This window comes from Cynocephalus volans, chromosome 1 (genome assembly GCF_027409185.1).
Source record: "Cynocephalus volans isolate mCynVol1 chromosome 1, mCynVol1.pri, whole genome shotgun sequence".
NCBI lineage: Eukaryota > Metazoa > Chordata > Mammalia > Dermoptera > Cynocephalidae > Cynocephalus > Cynocephalus volans.
In genome coordinates, this window is record NC_084460.1 from 103,323,793 (window position 1) to 103,349,961 (window position 26,169).

At 36.8% G+C, this 26,169-nt stretch overlaps 1 protein-coding gene across 2 annotated transcripts; it reads right to left on the reverse strand.

Moving 5' to 3' along the window:
- Positions 1–779: 779 nt before the first annotated feature.
- On the reverse strand, positions 780–25,959 carry ZMAT3 (zinc finger matrin-type 3). Of its 2 annotated transcripts, none has more exons than XM_063100295.1 (6): positions 25,811–25,959; positions 22,005–22,331; positions 6,860–6,979; positions 4,307–4,473; positions 4,091–4,191; positions 780–2,119 (listed from the first exon to the last, which is right to left on the reverse strand). In XM_063100295.1, the coding sequence occupies exons 2-6, from the start codon at positions 22,272–22,274 to the stop codon at positions 1,911–1,913; spliced, it is 867 nt and encodes a 288-aa protein (XP_062956365.1). In that variant the 5' UTR covers positions 22,275–22,331; positions 25,811–25,959; the 3' UTR covers positions 780–1,910. The 2 variants fall into 2 exon arrangements, with proteins under 2 accessions (XP_062956365.1, XP_062956358.1); XM_063100288.1 differs by having other exon boundaries at positions 780–2,122.
- Positions 25,960–26,169: the final 210 nt, after the last annotated feature.

Consider the following 26,169-nt stretch of genomic DNA (forward strand, 5'->3'; position numbering starts at 1 on the left):
CACACACACCTACAAAAAGAGAAAGAAAATGAGATTTTTAAGTAATCATAGAACCAAGTGGCCAGCACTATAATATTAAAATCTACCAGAAAAATATACTTAGCAGCAAAATGAGTAAACTACTGGCCCATAAGATAAGCCCAAAATCGCCCTAAACTAATCAACTGTATAGATTACTGAAAAAAGGGTTATGTTATTAAGAGTCACAGGTCTAAATAGAATCTCAACAGATCATTATGTCATTCTTCTGTTTTGGAGAGAAAAAAATTAATAAATAATTCTAGTTTTCCATAAACCACCACTTCACCTTGACGCTGTAGTAGATAACTAGAGGTTAATCACAAACCTGATTTTTAAATATGGGTCTAGATTATTCAAAATTTGTTTCAAAGTATTACAGAAAAAGAACGATGATTATAATTATAATTTCCTTTTCCCCAACAATTTCCCTATAAAATTATCAAGGAAAAATAGGAGTTTTAATTAGTGACATAAGCAATCAAATGTGAAGTGAGCAAAGTGCAAAGATACTGCTCAACATAAACTTCCTGGTGAATGTGGCCTTTCAAAAGAAGTGTGGGTGAGCACCAGTCTTAGCCATGTAAAGTACAGTAATGGACACAATGCAGTTAATGAAAGGTCACAGGATACTCCATTAGTTAATCTAGACATACACTAAACCTTATTTTTAAAAAACCAAAAAATAATAATAATAATAATACTGTTGTAATTATCAGATTACAACAAAGTAATCTATAATATATTTTAAAGGAGTCCAAATTACAAAGAATAAAACTAAAGTTCATGTATTTTTCTACTCGAAATGATGAAACTGAAACTTGGTTAGCTTTTCAAAAAATGTCTGCTGTTTATAAACAGCAGGTGGTAGTATTTTTCAGGACAGCCACAAACCGGCAGGACAGGAAGAACGTAAGTAAAGTGTAAGGATTGGATTATCTAAAAAGTGTGCCAAAACAAAATACCAAGAGATCTGAACTTATGGTTAAGACCATCATGTAAGTGTTATGTTACTGTCGATGATGAAGTAACTCTAAATTTAAAAACATAACACATCTTTACGTTTCCTAAGTCCAGGTGAAAAAAAATTCTTTTAATCATATCCATCTTAAACTCATTAGATATTCAAACGTGGGACTTGGAAAACCCATAGCACAGCTGGGGTATAAAAATGAGCCTGTCACAGAAGCTGATTCAACTGGGGCGGGGGTGGCGGGAATAAAAGAGGAGGAAAGAAGGTATCAACTAAATGTGTGAAATCTACAATTGGAAATTAACTTTAGCTGCTATTAAATACACAAGCACATTGGAAGTGTCTGAATTCAAGAAAACCTGCATTTCAATTATGGAGGAAAACAATCCAAGGAAAAAAGGTCCTGGGAATGACTCTAATGCAGTTTCTAATAGCGTATCCCACCGACAATGCATTGAGGTGGTGGTTCCAATGAAGCCTTGGGAAACTGAAATCTCTGCTTACCTGTTTTTACTGTGATTTCAAGTAAGAACTTAATACAATTCTTTATTTATCAGTACATAAAACTAAAATTGCAAAGAAGATGACATTTTTAAATAGTCATAGCTGTAAGTGGTCAGGCTACTAGCTGACGAACTTGGCCAAGATAAAAAGTTGTTTCTGATGGGGTAGGTAGATCACATGCTATAAGTAGCTCAACACAACTGACCTGAAAAAGCATTTTGACCTAAGAAGCACGTTCTCCCCCACTCCCAGCCCACCCCCAGTTTTGACATCTCACAGTACCACTGCAGGTTGGTTACATGTATTAATGCTAAGCAGAAGAACATACTCATATCAAAAGGACCACAAAGCAGGGCAAGTTGACAGAAGGCAAACAACAGGCAGGACAAGCTGCTCTATCTGAATATAACAATCACTATACATATCCCAGATTCTCCATCTCATTCCTATACCGCTGTTCAGACACCTTGCTTTTATGTTGCTTGCTCTCTAAATGCTGCCGGAATTCCACCTCTTCGCCAGCCCCAACATTACACATTGAGCAGTAAAACTGGCCACTTGGAGTAACACACATGGCTAAATCACGTGGAATTCTCTGCCGAGAGCGGGGATTGAAGTAAGGACCTGCTAAAGCAAGAGATAAAAAGAACATTCAAAATATTCACTAAGTGAATGATGGTCTGACCAATTACCAGTGTAATGTGTAATTCTATATTCAAATTACAGAGTTCACAGATTCTTAGCTTTAAATGAATGTGAAGTTAATAGGTTTTTAAAATTATAATTTTATACAGGTTCAATCTAAAAAGATAAAATGATTACCCCAACTGTTCTCAGAAAGAGAATACTGTGGAGCCAAACCCCAAATCTAAATAGCTAAGTCTCTAAAAAGTCGATACAGTTTTTAAAAATTTCTAAGCATTATGTCAAAAGTCTTATAATTATGCTTTTAATCCAAAAATTCTACTTCTAAGAATTATCCTAAGATTAAGAATTCCTACACAGAGATTTACCAGCAACAACACTTATTTCAGCAGTTTTTATAAAAGTAAATATCTGGGTGGGATGGGGAGATCCAAAAATAGAATTTGAAAAATTATGGTAACAAATGCAATGGAAAACTATGCAGTCACTAAATATGCTACACAAAATTCTTTTAACTATATGAAATATGATTATAATATGCTATTAAGTAAGCCAAGAATATCACAAAATATGATCCCATTTATATTTTAAAGAAGTAATATATGAAGAGATCAGACTGACATATACAGATATGTTGGTGACATCACTGATAACTTTATTTTTTTCTTTTTACATAACTAACTTCTTAAGCTAGACCATTACTTCATTAATTTTCTGCTTTTTACTACAGTAATAAATATTTAATGCTTTTCTCAAAATACTGCTTTCACTGCACTCTACAAGTTTTGATATGATATTTTCATTACTGTTTGGTACTAAGAATTTTTAATTTCTAGTATGATTTCTTCTTTGGACCATGACTTATTTAGAAGTATTGTAAAAGTCCCAAATAGAAATTTCATTTGTTTTTATATTTTTATTATTGACATCTCATTTAATTGTACTCTGGTTAGATAATATAATCTATACTACCTTCATCCTAAAATTTATTTTATCTGATATTAACACAAGAATCCCAGCTCCCTTCATTTCAGCTGGACTTTAGTAAATTTACATTTGCTATAATTACTAACATATGTTTAGACTTTTATTAGTCATATTGCATTGTACTTTCTATATGTTCCTTTAGGCTTCTCTTGCTCTTCAATTACCTTTGTTTTTTTGTTTGATTTACTGTTCACATAAATGACTTCTTCTGGTATGTATGTATGTATTGGAGGCTGAGGTAGGGGGAAGGATGAGGGACTACTCAGTCCTACTCTCCCTACTGAAGATAATCAGAAAAAGCAGAAAACATTTCTATAAACTAGTGTTTCTCAACTGAATGTGTAAATCAGAATCACCAAAGAAGCATTTTCTTTTTTTCTTTTGTTTTTCTGGTGGCTGGCCAGTACAGGGATCCGAACCCTTGATCTTGGTGTTATAACACCATGCTTTAACCAACTGAGCTAAGCATTTTCAAAACACACACATCTGGGTCTCACTCCAAATTCACTGATTGAAAATCTCTAAGTTATGGTTCAGACATGTGCATTTTATAAAAACTCCCTGGGTGATTCTGATTCACTACCCTGTTAAAAACCACTGCTATAATCTTTTTTCTTTCCCCCAAGAAATGGGAATTGAATGTGGAGCAACTTTAAACCAAGTAGCCCATTTTTACAATGCATTTTACACTTCTCACTGCCAAATACCAGAAAAAACATAAAGGGATCATGATGAGAACCTAAGACACAGACTACGGTTTATAACAAAAACAAATAATATACTAAATAGGAAGTGAATAAATAAGACCTGAAATAAACATCAGCCTGAAAAGTCACTAGACCAATTCAACAAAGCAATGACTAACCCCAAATTCTCAGGGCTATCTATTACCATTAAAGGAAATAAAAATAAAGGAGACTATTTGCAGAATGTAGCCAAGGTATGTGGAAATACACAGGATACCTGAATTATTCTGTACTGCATACATATTTCTTCTATTAGGCATCATCTTAAATTCATTCCCATCTTTCCGGGCCCGCCGTTGACCCACCTCTGAGGATTCCCTGGAGAAAAAATTTTAGAAGAGTAAGATTTCTAAACAAGGATACCTTTCAACTCTTTTTCTTTACAGTCAGTCTCACATAACACTCTGGCCTCAGAGAAAATGGCAATACCTACGAGAATGAGTTACTCTGAGCTTCCGCCAACCGCAGCCTCTTGGCATGATTCTTCCCTTGATAGTGAGCCTGGGCCACAGCCGGAGAACTAAAGGAGGCATCACAGAGCTTACAGTAATCATTCTCTGTGGCCAGGATCACTCTGCCTCCTGGTTTAAAGGAGCCCATCTGACATCAAAGACACAAGAAGAAACAGGTTAAAAAAATATGGAGGTTATTCCCTCCTCCTCCTCCTCAAAGGTTCTTCTAAGAGTTGAAAAATAATCAAAGGATATGGCCTGACTACAAGGACTCAGCTTTATAAAGAAAGGAAATAATTCATTTAAGAAAAAAAAAAAGGTTGAGAGACACTTATTCATGGTTTCATGGTTTTGCATTATAATCACCTACTATCTAATTAGCGAATGGGAATGGCTCGTTGCTATCTCCATCAAAGAAATCTTAAAAGTGAGTTGAAAAACTTATGCATGGAAGATTTAGGGCAGTAAACAATGGGTAAAGAAATAAGCAAGTAAGGACTAAAATCACATAACCAGAAAGAGTAAAGTCTGCTCAGAATTTCTTGATAAGCATTTACTGAATGCTGTTTATTGGCTTTGCTGCCTAGTCCAGAAGGGACATACAGTCATGTATTTTAAAAAGATCCCCTGTCTTCAAGGAGTCTACAAACTAGCTACAGATATAAAATAATCAGGGAAAAATAAGCAGCAGATCCAGACAACTGTATTCAGCTTGAGGAACAACATGTTAAGAAAAACCTAACACAGTGCCTGGAAGATAGCAGGCACTCAATAAATATTGCTGGGTTAACAAGAAAAGACAAACTAGATTTTGGCTAGAGGAGAATAATATATATGATAAAGATTCTGGAGACTACATATATGAAGAATAGTTGAAGGAAAGAGTGTTGCTTCACCTGGAAAGGAAGATTTTCTGTGGACAGGATAGCTGTCTTCAAAATTCACAAAGGGCTATGTAATGAAGGCATGCTTTGGCTGTTTGCCCAGGAGGGTGGAGCCCACTGAAAACAATTCCCGGCAGGAGGGGGCTATCCAATTCTAGAGCAGCCTTCAGGAACCAAGGATGGGCAAACTATTCCACCTGAAGATCTCTCTGGGTATTTTCCCGTCCTCTGTTTCCCTTTTTAACACAACTCATTTCTCCCACAAGTCCATAAGAAGGAGGAACAGCTGGAATTGCTATCTACACTTTAAGTACTAAAAAAGTGACACTCAGAAAAGTAAAATTATACCATGGTGGTTAGGAGCAAAGGTCTAAGATCAGAAGAAATTCTTGCTCCACCACTTTACAAAATGTGTAACAGTGGAAAGTTACTTAGCTTACCTGAGCTTCTAAGAAACTTCCAGTGAGGCCTATGCTGCTGACCCATGAATTACGCTTTAAGTAATAAGGCTGATGATACCTTTAAGTTGTTGCAAGCATTAAATGAAGTCAGGGCCCAGGACTAGAACAAAGCCTTGGGCACAGAATTTACGAGAGCATTAAAACTCAGTAATCAAGATAAAAAATACTTTAATGAAATATTTTTAAAAATCAAACCTACTGAAAAAAAATTAATGATAAGCAAAATATCAAAATTTTAAATAAAGACAAGATCAGTAACAGTGCCATGCCAAGTCATATCGCAGCCTGAGGTGAAAGGAAAACCAGCAATACTTATCCTATCTTTAAGTTTTTGATGTTTTGTTCACCATTGATTTTTTACATTAATTTTGAATTTTTTAAATATTGCATTTAATATTTATCTTGAGTTTTTGGCTCCCCCATAAATTCTGTGTCCACGTCAAGGGCATCCCGCACCTCACCCTAGTTTCAGCTTTGAATGAAACAACACATGAAAAGTACTTAGCACAGTTCCTGGCATAGTAAGCATGTAATTATAGTTACTATTATTTATGACCACTGTATTGTTCTATGAACAAATAATACTTCAAAGATAGATTAAGGAAAAGAATCCATATTTCATAGGCTATTAAAATGCAGGAATATCTTGCCTATGTCACCTGCTTTATCTTCCAAAGAGTGAAAAGAACTTGGCTTTCAAGTGTGTCTCATAATAGCAAAGTCCAGAAAGCATTTATATAGGCTCTATGCATAGAGGTAAGTAAAGGACAATCTCAAGAAACTAATCCTGCAACTGGAAGACAAAAGAAAAGGTAAATGGGATTAACTGCAATAAAGAAATAAACGTTTTAAAAGCTCTCTTTTCATTCAGGGGTTAGCCCAGACATTCAGGGCCATTTAACCCAGAATTTTGAGAAATGCATACAGAAAGACTTATGTAACAATATTTGTTTCATCATTTCATGCATCACAACCAAAGCCAATGAGAAATCTCAAGGTTCACAGGTTTTGGCATGCATTAAATCCAGCTCTATAGTTCAAGGAGTTAGAAGTACCAAGTAGTACCTTTCAGGATAATCTGCCCAACTGTATCCTGATGGACACATGGACACCAAATTTCATTTATGAACATTAGTGCACACAACAGCTCCCACCCTAAAGCTGCTTCACCCTGACACATTCATCTCACCTGCGGAGGGACTGGGACAACTGGAGTAGCTGCAGGCTCCACCACATTGCTCATTCTGGCAGGAGGAGGACAGCTATTTGCTGCATAGTAATTTCGAAGTTTCTTACCATGATTTTTACCCTAGAAGTAAAAATAAAATGAGAAATCACCATAAGGAAAATTTGTCAAATCAATTTCATCAATGTATTCACTTTAAAAAAAAAATGAGGAATACTGACTACATTTTATTCCTTCATAAATACACACACTGAGGTAAACAGACCAGTAGCTACATTTGACTGCTAGATCTTGAAGTAGAAGAGTACTCACTGGTTCTAAAAGAATGATTAAATTTATCAGGGAAATATAAGAGAAAAATGCTAAAAGAAATTAATTTCCTATATGTTTCTGAAAAAGTTTCACATTTTCCAGTGACCTGTGTCCTCCCCCAACTTGTTGCCATTTATATGCCACTGCTTAAATATGAATTTCATGAGACTCTGATCTAATCTACTGTATAAGTCACTAATAAATTGGATAATTCAATTATTTTTACAAAAATAGCACTTACAGACTGTCTTTTTATTACAAAGGATGTTCATGTGCAGTAGCTCATTTGCTGCTCACAAAAATCCTGTAAAAGGAATTTGTTAAAATTGTCCTTATATAACAGCCAAGGAACTACAATGCTGGGAGTACAGGGAACTTGCCCCCAGACCTCTTCAGAAGCGCTAAGTAGTGGAGCCAAAGAATGAGACAGGACTTCCAAATCCAAAGAATGGTTCTTTTTCAGCACAGTAGCTTCACGGTGCACTGTGAACCTCTATGAAAATGGATTTGCCTTTCTTGCCATGTTTTGTTTAAGTTATTATTCACATAATTACATTCTTTGAACTGATGCAAACTGGTGGCAAGGGTCAATGGTCATTGGCATTCTTTTTTTTTTTTTTTTTTGTGACCGGTAAGGGGATCGCAACCCTTGGCCTGGTGTGGTCCGCACCGCACTCAGCCAGTGAGCGCACCAGCCATCCCTATATAGGGTCCGAACCTGCGGCCTTGGCGCTCCCAGCGCCGCACTCTCCCGAGTGAGCCGCTGGTTCGGCCCCCAAAAGCATTCTAAATGAGGGTAAAACAACATATTCTTTAAACTGTATTGTAAAATTCAAACCTGCAGGCAACCATTCATTCACCACCTACTACATACTAAGCCCTAGAAATAAACTAAGCTCTAGCACACAGTGTAGAGGAGGAGACAGATACAAAAGCAGTTAAAATAATGAACTAAGTTCCATCTTCTGCCCACTCAAATGCTTTAAAGGTGTTCTTACTAAGGTCACAGTGACCTCCAGAGAGTCAAATCCAGCATTCACATCTGTGCCTTATCTTCCTTGAACTCTAGGCAGCATTGCACAGTTGACCCTCCCTCCTTCTTCAAACACTTCTCCTCCTGTCATCTGTGACCCCCTCTTACTTCCCTGCCTCTGCTCCTCTATCAGAGCTCTGACCTCCACATGCCTGAGGCCTCACCCATGGCCCTCTTCTCTCTCCATCTACACTCCAACTTTAGGCTATTTGCCCAGCCCCATAGCTTTAAAATACAAGTAATTTGGTGACTACCAAAATTGTCTATCTCCAGCCCTGACCTTCAGAACCATACATCCAACTTAATATAACTTTTGGTTCTTTTCCCCCAGAACTTTCACACCATCACCGCTGCCACCACTAGTCATCCACATGTCAGTAAATGGCACCACCATCCACTCAATTATTCGAGAAAAGCCAACTGGTCTTTTCCTTGATTCCATACCTCTCTAAACCTAACATACAATCCTTCAGCAAGTCTTGTCAGCCCAACTTCAAAATATATCTCACTTTTCTCCATGGATACTACAAATACCACCATAATCCAAGCTAACAACATTTTTCACTTACAGTAGGGAACAACTCATAACTGATCTCTTATCTCCATTTTGTTCCCTATAATTCTCATTATAAACCACAGTGATCATTCTAGACATAAATCAGATCATGTTGCTCTCTCACTTAAAATCTTCCAATGACTTCCCACTATGCCTAAAATTGGCAAATCTTACCTGTAAGGCCTTAGAACTGGCTGCACCTACCTACACAAACTGGCTGCACTTACCTCTCGGAACTTATGCCATACAGCACTCCTTCCCCTGCTCATATGCTCCTGCCTCACTGGCCTGCTTTCTGTTCCTTCACCATATCAAGCTCATTCTAGCTCCAGAGACTTTGCACTTACTGTTCCTTCTACCTAGAATGTGCCCTTTTACATCTCTGCATAGTTGCTGCCTTCTTATCCTTCAAGTCTCAATTCAAACAGCAACTCACTCAGTCTCAAGTGACACACTCATACCTCCCCCACCACACAGAGACACATTTTCTATCACATTGCCACACTGTCTGGTTTTCCTTAGTATCACTTATCACTGTCTGAAAGAATATTGTTTGTTTACTTGTTTTTTCTCTTTCCTCCCCTCTGGAATGTAGACTCTTTGAAAATAAGGTCCCCGTCTGTCTTGTTTACTGTTCTACCCCAGTACCTGTAATGGTTTCTAGCATACAGCAAGCAATCAAATATTTGTTAGATAAATGAATCAAGTATTATAATGGAAATAATAAACTGCTAGGAGAACATAGAGAGGGAATTTCTTTTGCCTGAATGTGTCAGGGAAGGCTTCCCTGAAAGGGGGACATTGAGTCATCTTTTTAAATCAGTAAAAGTTTTACTGGGCAGTAAGGAGTGAGGGGAAAATAAAATTGTGCACCGAGGAAATGGCATGAGCAAAGGCCCAGCCTGCTATGTAGAGGAGCCACAAGGAGAGATGGTCTTCAGCATCCTTTGGAGAAGAGGCAGGAGTTAAGATACACGAGAGGCTCCATCCTTAATGGTTTTGTCAATGATACAGAACTAGGATTTGAGAGACTTTAAGCAAAGCAGTGACATGATTGGATTGTATTAGATAAAGATCATTCTGGCATCAGCATGGCAGGATAAGTTAAAGTAGACCAAAGCTGGAAGCTGGGAAGATACAGCAGAGAGTCAAGAAGATACAAAGAGTGGTAGGACAAAACCCTAACACTACAATATAGAATGTAGTGAAGAATGAGAATCCAAAACATGAGGCTGAGAATGGCTCGCCTAAGAAGTATGATGAAAACTAGGTGAATGTGGTATCAAGGAAGCCTAGAACAAGGTATTTCAAAAGAAAAGAGTCTAATTAGATACATCATAACCCAGGAACTCTACTTCTAGGTATAACCAAGCAGGCGCATACTTATGAAAAGTTATCTCTAAGAATATTCTGAGAAAGACTGTAACAGCAGAAAAGTGGAAATAACTTAAGCATCCATCTTCAGGATAAGAGATAAATTGTAGTCTATTCATATAAGGAAATACTATATAGTAGTGAAAGTAAATATTCTAGGGCCATGCATGGCAACATGAATGATTCTAATAACAAAATGTTGAATAAAAAGAACATGTTTCAAAAGAAGATACATAAGAAAAATTTTTAACATGGGGTTTAAAAATATGAAATAACACCACATATTATATTGGCAAACTCACATGGAGCAAAAGTACAAAAAAAGTGTGGTAACAAAATACCAATTCAGTATAGTGGCTACATGTAGAGCAAAAGAGAGGATACATGAGGACTTCAGTTGAATTAATGATTTTACTCTTTAAACTAGATGGCAAAAACAAATATTCATTAAATTTTTTGGGTTTTTTTTATGTCTTTTTTTTCATAATCATTTAAAACAATAGTCAAAAAAGGGAGCGACTCACCAGGTCAAAAGCTACTGTAGGGCTGAGTAAAGCGAGGACAGAGAAATGATGCTTGGATTCAAAAAGACACAGGTTAAGACTGGCCTTGGTAAGAATCACTTCAGTAGAAAGGTTACGAGATCAAAAGGTCATGTGGCATGGTTTAATGAAATAATAGGAGATACAAAAATAAACAACCAGTAAAAGTAAACAACCAGTACAGGCAACTATATGGAAGAGTTCTACTATGACACGGAGCAGAAAAGTAGGGTATATAGTTAAAGGCGGAAATAGGGTCAATGGAAGATTCCTTTTAAAGATGGGTTTTACTCAGGTTTATTTGCATGACAACAGATGGAAATCACTAATAACAGAAGAACAGATGATGCAGGAGCTAAAGGGCATGGCTACAGGAGCACAGTCCAAGAAAGGCAGATGAGGTACACAGCACTACAGAAGGGGTCAACTTTATGTAGAATCAGGTATTTCATTTCCAAAGTAGCATCCCCAGTAGTACTCAAGCAGATACTGCATCCATAACCTAATAATACTAATGATAATAATGACAACTAATAATTTTTGAGCGCTTATGTATCAGACAGTGTTCTAAGCACTTCATAAATATTATCTAACTTAATATTCATGAAATCTCTATCAGGTAGGTACAATTATTATCCCAATTTTACATATGAGGAAACTAAGCTCAGAGATTAAAAACTTACCCAAGAGCTTCCTGATGGCTAGGCAGTGGCTGCCTAGACTTGCATCTGCCTAGACTTGCATCTCCACATGTATAATCTATAAACAACACAGAATAATAAGAAAAACAAATAAAACTACACAAAAACCATACCCTCCACATAATTAGAAGCACAGAATGACCAGACTTCAAAATAACTATAAGTAGAAAAGAAAAATATCAAGTGCCAATCAATAAGCAATCACTCAAGATGCTGCCACAAGCCTTCACAGTAAGCAAGAGCAGTCTGACAAAAAACACAGGAAAGAGAGAAGAGTGGAGCTAGCAGCAGGCCTAAAATTGTTCTAAAACCACTACCAGAAAAAGAAAGTCCCTCTAAGTTTGTAAATACCAAAACATGACCTAGTGGATCAGAGCACCAACTACTAGAAAGTAGTTTAAATGTACACATGACTTAAAACGGCTATCTTCAAAGGGGTTTCTAGAGAAGGAACAGGCAAACTGAAAGGGAAAGATACCATTTGGCAACTGAATGATTGAAGGGAAACAAAGCAAAATAGGAAAATTCAATGTCCTGCAAGACAAAAACAAACAACGACAACAACAAAAATCAGAGAACATACTAAGTTTCCTTTGACCACCAAAAAAAAAAAAAAAATTATTAAAGAAACTGGACATTGATGCAGTGATAGAAGAGGCTGCCATTGAATTAAGAATCTCATAAATCACCAAAAATTACAAAATGAGAAGAAAATTAATCAAGTCTATACAAAGTTACTACCAAAATATCAACACATCTCAACAAAATCTTCCCGCCCCCCTTCAAAAAAAAACATGGAGCAGTAGAGAACCATTAAGACAACACTCCAAATTAAATCAAATATAGTCAAACAGTCATTTGAGAATATGAAAAATCACTGTGAATCAGAAATTCAAAATGTACAAAGAAAAATGGGTAAAACATACTAAGAAATGAAAAGAATGATAATTAACTTCAGAAAAGAAAACGAATATCACTGCAAAATGAAGAGTAAATTACAAGTGCCAAGGGAGAATACTCAAATGAAAAGTAATAAGTGGAGTTAAAGAAAGGCAGAAAATCTATCAAGAAAATAAAAGAGAATTAAAAAACTGAATTAAAAGGGTCAGAGAGGAAGCAGTGGAAACGGAAGACAAGGAAAGAAAGAATAACTATGGAAAACTGAAGTATTTGAAGAAGAAAGACAAAACAATCAAATAAAACTCATATTTAAAACTACAATCCAAGAAAATTTTCTAAAAATAAATGAAGACCTGAATCTACATATTGAAAAGGCAAATCAGGTATATGGGAAAATTAACCCGGAACAATCAAATCTGGGGCATATCTTAGAAAAAATATAAGACTTCAAAGAAAAAAGAAAAAAATCCTTCAAACTCTCCAAGCAAAAAAAGATCAAATAACTTACAAATGCAAAACAATTTTTTTTTTTTTTTTTACCGGTAAGGGGATCGCAACCCCTGGCTTGGTGTGGTCCACACCACACTCAGCCAGTGAGCTCACCAGCCATCCCTATATAGGATTCGAACCCATGGCCTCGGCGCTACCAGTGCGCCGCACTCTCCCGAGTGAGCCATGGGGCCAGACCAAGGCAAAAGAATTTTAATGGCATCCACAACATACAAAACAAGAAAACAATGGGGCAACTTTTTTAAAAAACTTAAAGTGTGAATCAAGGATTTTCTATCCAGCCAAGAGTGCCAGTATTAAATGTCAACACTATTGAAAAAAACAATTTTAAACATTCAAGAACTTAGGAAATTCAGTACTTGTAAGTTCTTCTTAAGGAATCCATTAGAGCTTCATCCAGACCAAGAAATGACTGGGAAAACTTCAGCAAAAGGGCTGATGGTATCTTCATGTATATAACCATAGAAGAAAGACTAAGTTGAAGGTGGAAATGAGAGTGAAAGATTCGTGTTCGAATGTCACAAATTATGACACAGTGGAAATAATGCAACAAAAATGGGAAGAAAAAAAGAAAGTGGGAAGTAGAATTAGCTCATTGATTCTGCAATAGGCAAAAGTTGGGAAGCCATTAACAACTGACAAACCAAATACTAAAACATAAAATCACAAAAAAGTAAAGTCATTTTAAAAGGTGTAAATATTAAGGGAATAAGAGTGGACTACAAGGGACAGTAAGATGTGACACTCCTCTAAGTATATACCTTTTTATAGTTCTAATTTTTAGAATTATATTAATACCCTGCAGACTTAGAAAAAGAATCAAAATCAATAAGGATGGGGGAGGACCCAAAATGTGTTCAAATAGAAACAAACAAACCTAATTACATTGAAAAAAAAAAAAATGAATACCATAACCACACTAAAGGAGGAAGAGAGAAAAATACTACTCACATATTCACATAGTCTCAAAGTATCTTCTCACATAATACCTATTAAACACACACAAAAACATAGCACCTTTACAAGGAGAACCCTGGCAGGCCCCATCTTTGTAACCTAAGAACTTTGGAAAACAATATTTTGACTATACATTGTAACGCTACAGAAAAAATACACAGCACACCAATATTATCCTCCAGTTAGAAAGTCTATTTTTCACAGGAGTATGGATTATCAATTCCCAAACTACTTTATGTGCACTGAGGGTGTGTGAGCACACATGCGTGTGTGTGTGCACATTCATGTGTGTTTTTTCTGAATAACAAAAGTCCAGGCTCCTCACTATCAAAGAAAGAAGTTAAACGTAAGATTAGATGGAAAGCTACAATGAACACTGTTGTGTTGTCCTGAAATTGGAGTTATCAGTCTGAACTCAGTTTTTATTATGTGTGCACTTAGATAGATACAGATGTGTGTGTACATACATATATTTACCAGCTCTGTCCACTGATAGGTTCTAGAAACAGTGACCTCCACGGATCAAAAGGAACACCTTAGATCAAAAGAAAATGGTTTCTAACTACCATTCTCCAATAAAAGAAATTAGACTCCTTGAAAAATGGCTGGCATGAAGAAAGTATAAGAAGATCCTCAAATATTTTGTATTGCCAGAAAAGTAAAGAAGTATGCAAAAAAAATATGGAGACATGTCAAAAGTACACAAGCACCAGCATAAAGGAATTCACAATGGTCAAATCCAGGACACGTTAAACATCAAAATAAATGACAGTAATAGATTATATCCCTAGAATAAAATAAGAATCCATAAATCCATGACATTAATAAATAACTGAATAAATAAATAAATGTGAGAAAGGGCAAAGTTTTTCCTTAAAGTAAAATTCCAACTAATAAATGTAGAAGGAACGATTAAAACAGAAAAATTACCATTTGCCAAACACCACAGTAATAATCATTGCAGGATAGAATCATCACTGAACAAAGGATATGATAAGAAATAAAATATTCACATAGTCTCAAGTTATCTCCCATTTGATACCTATTCAACACAAAAAGTAAAACGTAAACTTTATGAAGGAAAACCCTGGCAGGCACCACCTTAAACAAGTGATCAAAGTTAACAGCACCAGTGATGCAATATATTCAAGTCATGTCCTTTCTGATATGATGCACTGATAAGAACACAGTTTTCACTTCTGTGGATTCTTGCAAAAACTTCTTAATCAAACATAGAACAAGCCCAAATTTGGGACACATACAAAACAACTCTTCAAATATTGCAAGAAAAAAAAAGGACCTATCCATATTAAAGAAGACATGAAAACTACATGCAAAATTTCATCCTGGACTGGATACTGGAACAAGAGAAAAGTCACTAGTAGACAATTGGTGAAGTGTAAATAATTTGGGGATTAGATAATCTTACTGTATCAGTGTGAATTTCCTGATTTTGATAATTGTACTGTAGTGTTTGGGTATCTGGATGAGGTGTATACAGAAATACTTTGTACTATTTTTGGAACTGTTTTGTAAATCTAAAATAATTCAAACTATAAAGTTAATAAAATAAAATAAACTATCCAAAGCCACAAGTATTTGTCATAACTGGGGACAACAATCTGGTTCTACTACACACTAGTACCCCTCAGTTTTATTAAGGACCATCTCAGGTAGCAGGAACTGTTCTAAATGGCTTATACATACTAACTTGCAGGTATTATTATAAGGAGTCTAGTTTCTAGTACCATCATCATCATCATCATCATCATCATCACCTTCACGAGGCTGAGAGAGGTTAGAAAATATTTCCAACATCATACATCTAGTAAGTAGTATGACTACAAGTGGAATGCTACTGTGACCCCAAAGTCCATAATTTCATGTCCTCATCTAATATTGTATAAAACAGATGCTATGAAAAGAGAACAGTAACAAAGAAATTCTCAAATATTAAAAATACAATTATCAAAATAAAAAAATAATCAACATAGGATGAGAAGTCAAGAACACCTTTTAAACTAAAATAAAGGAATGATAAAATAGAGAAGAGACAAGCAATATAAAGAACCAATCCATTAGTTACACTTAAGTACAGCTGAAAGAAGAAAAAAAAGAATCAATCCAGCAGGTCCAGAATAGAGCTAACAGGATTTCTAGAAAGAGAGAGAAAAACTGTAGAGTATCATCTAAGAAATAACATCAAAGACAATTCCTCAGAGCTCAGGGAAAACAGAAGTATACAAACAGAAAGGATCTACTAGTGCTGACCAGGACAAATGAAAAAAGACCCAGACCTAGACACATCAATCATTGTGAAATTTCAGACTCCTAGGATAAAAAGGAGAATCTAAAAGCTTCCAGGGAAAAAAAAAAGTCACAAAATTAAAGCAGATCACCCACGAAAGAATAAGATCAGAGTAAGATTTCTCTTCAGCATCATTAGATGATTAAAAACAAAAACAGAAAACCAATGGCATACAGCCTTTAATATTCTAAGGAAAAATAACTTCAACCTGGAACTAAACTGTCAAATATGAAGGCACAATGCAAACATATTTTTCAGAAATACAAGGGCTCAGAAAATTTATTTCCCATTACTCCCTCATTTTATTTTAAAGAGAGAGATGTGTTGTAACATACATTTATAATTATCCTTTCTTCTTTCAAGTAGTGTGAAAGTGTACTCCAACAAAACAAGATTTTTAAAAAACAAGAAAAAAGAAAACATGTATGTTTAGAAAACAGTAGCCCAACCCAGAGAGCAAGGAAGAGAAGTCCAAAGTTGACACCTATGCAGCGAACTCAGAGGGCAACCAGTGGAAAATGGAGCAAGAAGACAGAGGGATCTAGGATGAAAGGGGGATTCCATACAGTGGATAGGTTTTAGGTAGGGTGGGGGAAGGAATTAGGATATGATAAACATAATCCAGAAAAAAAGAGGGGAAAAGAAGAAAAGAGACTTAAAACTTTAAAAAATACAAAAAGCTACACAATGAAGTCATCATCCAAATATGGAACAGCTCATCCAAATTAAAACAGGAAATCAGAGGGTTTCACAAAGACAAATGAAATGGATCATAAGCAATAAAAAGAAGGGTTAAGAATATACTAGATTTTTTAAAGGTGTAAGATTCTTCTCCCTGTTTTTAAAAAAGCATCAAAAACCCAAGAAAAAACAAAAAGCTATTTCAAAGCTATAATCCGCATATAAAGCAAACTAAACTGGACATGATTTTGAGCAAATTGGTGACATTCAAAGGGTTACCCATTTGAACATCTCTTTTAAGTAGCATGGGATCATGACACTGAAAACATAGGGTAGGAAACAGCTCTGCCATGAACAATATTTCCATAATCATAATGATGCAAAAGCTGAAAGTCAATTCTCAACAATTAGAATCAACCTGAAAATAGAGCATGGAAAAGTTAATTTGATTACAGAATAGACAAAAATGTGATCAATCTTGACAGCGTCAAAGTAAAACTCTAGCCAGCCCAAGTTGGGAGGAAGAAAAGAGAAGAGAATGGAGAAGAAAGAAAAGGTAAGAAATGGGTGGAAGGGAGAGCAAGTAATTACTGTCCCAAAGGCATTATTTTAAAGGAAAACATTTTTAGATTTTTTAAGGAGAAAGTTGTTACCAGCGACAAATGTTACAAAGTGGTCAAGTGAGAAAGAATTAAATTTGCCTTGCAAAATTTCAGTAAGACCGTTCAGTAAGACCTGGAAAAGACCATTTCAGTAGAATACTATAATGGAAACCAGAGTGCAGTAGGCTGGGAAATGAAGACCTGATGAGGACAATTATACCCAGCAGAACTCTAAGGACAGGAGAGAAGAGGAGAAAGGTTGCTAACAAGACAGACGGAAAGTAAAGGGAAGATTGGGGTTGCTATTTCTATTTATATGGAAGAGATCTGAGCGTGCTTTTAATTTGACAAGGATGAAGAGGCGATGACAGGTGATGAAATCCAGAGTACATAGTGAGAAATTGGTAAAGAGTCACAAAGAATGATTACATTTTTGTAATGATGAATATACTAATTATCCTAATTTAATCATCACATATTGTACACAGGTTTTGATATTCAACTCCATACCCTACAAATATGTATAATCAATTATGTTTCAATTAAAAAAGAAATCCAGAGTACAGGGTGAAGAACCAACTTGGACAAAAGAAGAGATATTTATTCTTCTAAAATAAGAAGAAATGAAGTAGGGGTGGACTCAGACACAGTCAGAAAGCTGGTAAGATCCAGCTAATAGCAGGATCACAGAGAGATCTGTCCTCTAATTGTGACCAAAGCAGGAGATGGAAAAGCTTACAGAACTGGTCGTTTCAAACAGCAAAACAAGAGAACCAACAAGTACTTATTATTAAATAAATAGACTAAGATGACAGGCCTCATACTATGGTTGAAAACACTTTTACATTTGAGAATCATTTTATATTACCTCTTCTGTTGATTGAATTATTCTTTATGAGAATCCTTTAATATAAGTTGGTGTCTGGATTCAGAAAAGGATATTTGGAGAATGACCAAGGAGGGCAAAGTTTTACTCATTTATAAAATGAGTAATGAAAATTTTAAAAACTGGCTAGATTAGAGTAACTGATCATGCCATCCAAGCCTGAGTGATCGATGTTAAAATTTATGTACCCAAATCAGTGCTTTAAATTTTGGGAAAAATCTAATTGCATTCTCTTCGTTATGAATTAAGACCACTACATTCAACATCATAATTCTAGAACTTCTTTTTTTAGCTGTGTTCTGTCTCTCTTTCTAATTAATCTAATTAATATGGTAGGTTGTTATTTTGCTACTAAATATTACAAATAGAAATCTGTTTATGACAAATTTTAGAAATGTACTTCCAGTAACTAGTTATTTTTAAAACGTATATGCAAATTAGCGGATAAATTGGTGACTTTAACCTGGATCCCTTAGCAAAATTTACCCATGCTATTTGCTTTTATTATTTCTGTTAATAACCTTCCATCTTAAAACAGTTCTTCCTGTGGGCATTTATGCTGATGAAACAGTGCTATGTTACTCCACGCCAGGCTTGCCCTAAGTAACCTGAAGCCTGCAGACAGATTTTAATGAAATGAAGACATAGTTCTCCAAAGATCTGATTTTAAATTAAGTTATAGCCAAAACCATATTTTTGAGACTGTAAAATGAGATAGCCTCATTAAAAATAAAATAACAGCTGAGGATGTTTTGAAGCCAACTGACCAAGTTAAAAAGTCCTGGGAACAGGGGAGGGGTGAAAAAAAAAAAGTCCCGGGAATAAAACTGAATCTGTGATGACTACAGACACACATTGGTCATCGCAAAGGTAGCCCCAGATTGGCAACACCGGGTTGTCAGGGAAAATGGTAGTGAGCTTAAAGGGAAGTATTTATTGAAAAGTTTCCACCACTTGTCCTGGATTACTGGAACATGATACGGTCAGATTCTAGTGTAACCATGGTTGTTTACAATACCCTGGGCAATTTGAAACTTTGTGATTTCAACAATGGCACCAACTGACGAAAAAGTTTTGAGTAATGTAATCACAGTGATTTCTCAGTTCACCCAAATGTGTTTCTAGCTCACAAACAGGTACCAGTGACCCCTTTTCTCTCACACATAACCAAAATAATGAATTTGCAGTCTTGGTATCACACTGCATTAAAAATTACAAAGTTGGTTTTTAGCCTTGAGACAAAACTTTACATCCATTATCTCACTTAATCCTAAACCACTTTGTTTTATTAGTCTACAGTCACTGCCATTCTGCCTATTCCGGATGCTTGATAAGCCTTATTCATTGGTCTTACCCTTGTCTTTAATAGCCTTTCTTTTATGACTGCATATTTATGTCCTTTCTGACGCATCTTTCAGGCTAACACTTCTATGCTTTCCTTCTATGTTGGTTTACCCACCTCTAGGTTATGTTCATGTTCTGATTGTTTATTATTCTAACCTACGCTTTGATCCACACTCTCATTTTGACCATTTTTATCTTACTGAAATTCAGATTTCACTTCTAAGATTAGATCTCTTCTATGCTACCCTAATGAAATTGTTCTGTACTTTTATACATTAAATACTTTGGCTTGGCAATCTAAAAAAAATTCTCCTTCTTTTAAGAGTTATCAGTAATGTTGGTCTCATTCAAATATTTGCTTCTAAGCTTTTAGAAATATGCTTTATTAAACCCAAACTTTTCATTTTTCATTAGGTTCTACTTTCTTAATATCCACTTGCCTCTTCTTTCTTTCTCTTTCAACTAATTTTTGTCTGCTTAAATTGTCTCCTACAACAAGTGACCCTTCTCCTCCAACTTTTTCACCTAAAAATTCTGATTATTGAGTAATATACCTAATTTTTAAAAGTAATTTTATTTCCCTTTTCTTATATTTTCTCATTTATTTATTCACTGTATCACTGAGGGAGCTGAAATTAAGTATAATTACTAATCCTGTCAACTAAAAAGTTTAGAGCAAACACACGCAAAAATGTACAATAAAAGAAAAAAAAACAAATAGATGTTGATTCTGTTTCTTATCTAGTTTAAGCCTTACAATCCAATGATCTTGCATCAAACTGAATTCTCCCTGTGCATGACCAGAAGCATCCATCATTATCTATAAAGTCACAAAGTGGTACTAGGAGAAAAAAAGACAGGAGGTATATGTCTAATCCATGCACACACATATTAAAATTACACAATGCCCAAGTTTCCCCTCATAAAAGTAAACTTCTCCTCTTTAAAATGTAATTATGTATGAGTATAGCATGCAAGTGGGTTTGCTCCCAAGTTAACGATTTATTAGGAGCTTTATACAGCTAAAAAATCAAAACTTTAGAACCCAGGCTTAATTTTTCAAAGTGAGTCTTAGGTCACAAAACTGAACATTGCACAGGAATAAATGATGAAGAAAGCACACAAAGAGTCTTGGGTTTGAGATTAATCATCCTAACAGACTCTACTTGATTTGTAAAGACAGGCAAAGGAAGAGCCTGTATCAAACCATTGTAGTGGGGACTCGCACGCAGAGGAGATGAGAGGAGGGACTCGGGAAGGGGGAAAAATGTAAAATAAAACCAGAAGAGGCCTTTATGAACCAATGATGACATGTGCTAAGATCTGAGATATAACTAACTCAACTCTCTGCACCTGAGGGTAAAACAAAGCCAAAGGGAACTCCGGGGAAGTAACACATCATTTCTTCCCCTAAATCCCAGGGAAAAAATTCACCAACAAAGTACTTCTGACAGACTATCACAAAGTGACGCAGTTACCACTCTTTGTGATCAAAACAAAAAAGACTTATACCCAGAGTAAACAAAAACTTCAAGGTAGTGCCAGTTATAGTGGCATGATAGAAGAAGTACCTTTACAAAAGTTTTCTACCATATTGTCTTATTACTAGAAATATTCATGCAGATAACAGTCAAATCATTAATGACCCAGAAGACATCCCTTCATTCAGTGGGGGTTGGTTTCAATTATTTCCAGGTTTCTTTTCTCCAAAAAGGAAATGATACAATTTTATACAGAAGATAATCTAAAATAAAAAGAAATACTGTACCCTCTCTTTCTAGCCAAAATTTAATTTTTCATTTGTTCTCAGGTAAAGGACCCTTTAAAAAGATCCTTTCCACTAGCAATTCTATGTGGAAGTGAAAGCTTTAAATCTTAAAAATAAGTATCTCGTTCACATGAACAAGCTAAAAGGAATTGGAATATGCATACTATGAATAAAGGGCTCTATACTCCCATGTCATTTTATTCTCACTACAAAAAGATGCCCATGTTTTCCTTAACAGTCACAGGACACATAGGAAGAGTTAGAAGTCAAAAATGAAAGTGTAAGAGTCATACATAGAAATCACCTTGAACTGATGCAAATTGTATTAGCTTCTGAACAATTTTACACTAAACTGAGTTTAGTAAATCACATTTTGAACACCTGTCCTTTTTAGCACCATGGGTTGGAACACCAGCATCACATCTGCCTACAAAGACTGGTAAGCTAACAAATGCCACACAGCTTAGTATAGGAGGTTAAGACCCACTGTAAGAAAAATGATAATTATTTTTAAAGTAGGAACATTATGCTTTTAGTCAAACAAACTAATGATCATTCTCTAATCCATCTTCTTTTTCTAGGCACAAGTGATCATATCTGGATAGGCAACCACTACACAGCCAGAGCCTGAAATGTTCATCTCACTAAATGCCGATTTTCTTTTCTTCCCTTACCTGATAATGCGCCTGGGCTTGCTGCGCAGAGTTCAAGGTGACATTGCAGAGTTTGCAGTACAGAGGCTTACATAGCTCCTCCAGGGCAGAGTCTTGCTCCCCTCCCTTAGGTAACTCTTCTTCCCCTGCCAGAGGCAAGGAAGTCTCCTGCCCAAAAGGCTTCTGTGGTGGAAGCTGCAAGGTTCCTGTAGACCTAGTGGCTACTGACATAGGAGGAGAGGATGAGGACCGCTTAGGCAGAGGAAGGCCGGCGTGTTGCAAGAGGATCATTGGGTAGTAGAGCCTTGGGCATAATCCAGTTGGCGATGAGAAGCCGGGTCTTCAAATCTGAATCAACACAAAAGAAATACTTAAAAATGAGACCTCAGCAATACATGTAAATGACAGCACCTTCTGACCCTTTCCTCTACTTCTCCAAACCATCTTTAGGACTTCTTTCCTTTTGCTTTATCTAGCAGACTTCCCCTGTCTGTTAATTCACATTGACCCAATGCTCTTCCACTGAGAATGGTTTTATAGATTTGGCTTTATTTTCCTTGGCACAGCTCCAACTGCTATCCCTCTGGCCCATGAACATTAATAGCATTGCATCCATGGCTAATTAAATCTAAAGGTCACATGGCTGAAATGGACATCAAAGGTCACCTAGTCCAGACCTCTTCCCTCAGGCACACTTACACTTAAACACTCTCGATGGTAATCACGCATAGACAAAAACACCACTAGCTAAATATCTTAGCAAATATTTCTTTTCCGTCCAAACAACATCAAAAAAAATGAAAGCGTATCACCTCAGAATCCTTAAAACACTTCTAGAATTAGCTAAAATATGATGGAACTCTAGGAATAACCCCAAATTAAAATGTGGCAAATAAATCAAAGTGTTCCTTCTGATCAACTGGCAATATTTAAGTAGTTGAGCCAATAATTCCTTACAGCAAAGGTTGCAAACAGATGGCCTATGGGCCACATAAGGGCACAGATATGCTGCTTGAGATATACAGTGTTTGGTTTTGCTTTCATTTTTTAATTGAATTAGTTACCAACATTTAAAAATCAAGAGATTCATGACTTCTCTTGCTAAAAGAATAATCTGGCAACGCTAGTCAGTGTTCAGAGGCACTGTCCCCTGTAGCCAGGCCTGCCTTCTCCAGGCCACCTCAGTCCCAACTCAGCCTGCTGCCTGTACTTGTGTTACTTGCCTTCTCCCGGTAGGCCCTTGAGTTTATGATCCCTCCTCACTTAACCTGAGACTATATTCATGAGTCCCCTATAAAACATCTTCTCTCCTTCTAAAGGCAAACTGCCTCTACAAAACAAGGTATCAAGTAAATGTTCAATGGAGTAATGGATCACACTACCATAAACACCAATATAATTCCAGTTCCTCAGTCTTTAGGCTATTTCTTTCCCTCTTCTTATTAAATAACTGATAGTTTCTATTCTATTTCCCTCAGAAAAGAACCAATATGTTCCATTTCTTCTTCGATCTTTATTCATGATTTCTTCTGCTTCCACCCTGGTGGCATCTTCTAACTCTGAGTATCTCAAAATGAACCACAGTACACTCTTTGAGTTCCCAAGATTCTAATTAACCCAAATCAGAATCCTTATTTCAAAATCTACAATTCCTTCCAGTCTCTCAATACTATTAAAGTCTCTTCTCTTAGTTAATAGAATATGGCTATTTTAAGCTGCTGAAATTTTCCTTCTGCAATGGACATGTGTACATTATGGCAATAATAATGGGTTTACTAAAATGAATCAAGTAAATTTTGAAAAGTTAAAAGTCTGTTTTACCACATTTGATAACTACACTGTACCTGGAAATTGCAATCAAGTAACAACTTTTGTACTAAATTCAGAGTCTGGAGGCAGCAAAGGAAATAAGTGTGATAGGGAAATAATGTAATTAAGGGCAAAGTGCATAAATTATCAGTCACAGCATTTAACAATACTTCTCATTAATCATAATATTTAGAAAAATAACATCATTTGATTTTTAAGCATTAGTACATTGCCCATAGCTCTGGTAACATAAAGGAAAGCAATACAGATTGAGAACTTTAAAAAGTCAGGTTCTCTATAATGGTATTTCTCTCAATTAAATCAAGCAAAGACATCTAGAAAGCAAAGACGAATATGGACATTTAAAAAAGGGAAACTAAGAAGACAAAGAACAGCTTTTTAAAAAGTTTAACTACCTAATTATTATAATTCATAATGTTAAAAGACTATACATACTACCTATACAGAGTTATACTGATGCCACATTGCCACAAACATGCTGCTTGTTCGTAAGAGAAAAGGTGGAAAAAAGTGTCAAAACTTCTGAATAAAGGAAATTAGCAATATAAAGCGAAAATCAAATGCTACCAATTGCCTAGACATGTCTGGACTTGTTTTATGAAAGCTCACTCCCACTTGAGGAAATTCCAGCATCTGTTCCCCCCCTGCCTTACCTACAAGTTTCCATCAAAATAAAGGCCTTCTCAAAGCACAAAGGTACAAAAGGCCCCCTACCAAAGGTGATAAAATTCCCTGGATTGAAGAAAAAATTCTTGCCAAGTACAGACTTAACCCTTATCACATTTTATCTTTCTAATTTTTAAGGAATAGCTAACCAGATATTCCAAAATTATTTCTTCTGTTGCATGTAACAATCAACATGATGTCAGCTCCCCAAAAAGACCTATATGTGGCAGTTACATCAGGTATTCACACATTTGAAAACAAAAATTAGCATAAAATATAACTCTAAAATAAATAAAACCAAGTATTCAGTGAATACATAAACGGTGGAAATAGAGACCCAAAGCATATGCGACTCGGATCCTTTCAACTGTTGCATTAGTTTAAGAGACTAAATTGAAGGCTGATATAAATAAATATTGCTCACGTCTTAAAAACCATTCAATTGGATGCCTGCAGTGGCAGAAATGCAGACTTTATAGTGGTTAATGTCCTGGTTTGGGAAGGGGGTGAGAGGACATTAAAGAAAATCAAAGCTTCACGATGTACCCTGCTGAAAGAAAACGAATTATCATAGCATACTTAGTTTTCATGATTGGACTGGGGCCTACTCTTCACACACTGAATTAAAGACTGTCGCTTTCCCATTTGGAGAAATCTACAGAGGAAAGAGAAGAGGAAAGATAAAAGAAACAGGTTACTGACACCTCAGCAAACTAGGGAAGTCTGTAATTGGGAATTCTGGAAATAAAAGAAAGACTGCAAGCCTTACTCTGGTCATCAGAACGCAGCAAGAAGGAATGAAAGGGAGAAAAAGAAAAATAATCAGCTGAGGCAAGGTATATTACACAAGGAAGACTGGAAAGAACGCAGGAAACTGGGGAGCAAGAGGCCTTGGTGAATTGGTGAATGTTTTCCAGTCTCAGCTACGACGGTTCCTAATCCTGTTGAAATCACAGCTATAGATACTTCAGCATCGCCCACATATACCTTTAGATGCGCACGCATACACTCGAGCGAGCGCGCACACGCGCACACACACACACACACACGCACGCACACACGCACCTCCATCCCGTAAAGATGCCATCACGAACGATGGAATCCCCAGACCCCCACGGGGCGGGTGCCAGTGCAAGGGCCAAGGCAGCCGCGCGCACAGAGGATCCAAATGGTGCACGTGAAGTGCTTCAAACAAACAAACAGATAAATAAAGGCAGCGCACGCCCTGTCACGTGGAGGACAGGTGGAAACAGCATCCCAGAGGAACCGCCAGTCCCGGCGCCCCCGGCTTCGTCCGAAATGCCCCGAGGCTCCCCGTCGCCCGCACTTACCGGAACCCCCGGGACGCGCCGGCGGTCAAGGCGCCGTCCGCCCGGGACGCCCACCCTGCGCGTCCGCCTCGGCCCGGCCCGACTCCGCCTCTCCTCGGAGCAACTTTCTCGGCTGGAGGCCGCCGAACCCGCTCCTCAGCCGAAGGCTGACTGTCAAAAGTCAGTCCAACGCGACCCACAGGGAAACAGCTGCAGGAAGTGACTGCGGAACCGGGAGGCGGCGGAGGAGGAGACTGAGGGCGCCGGTCGGCGTCGCCACTGCGCATGTGCCTGGCGGAGCAGGCCCCGCGGCGGCAGCGGCCGCTCCTGCATCCCCGGCAGCGGGCGGCGTGCAGGACAGGTGCCGTGACCGAGAGTGC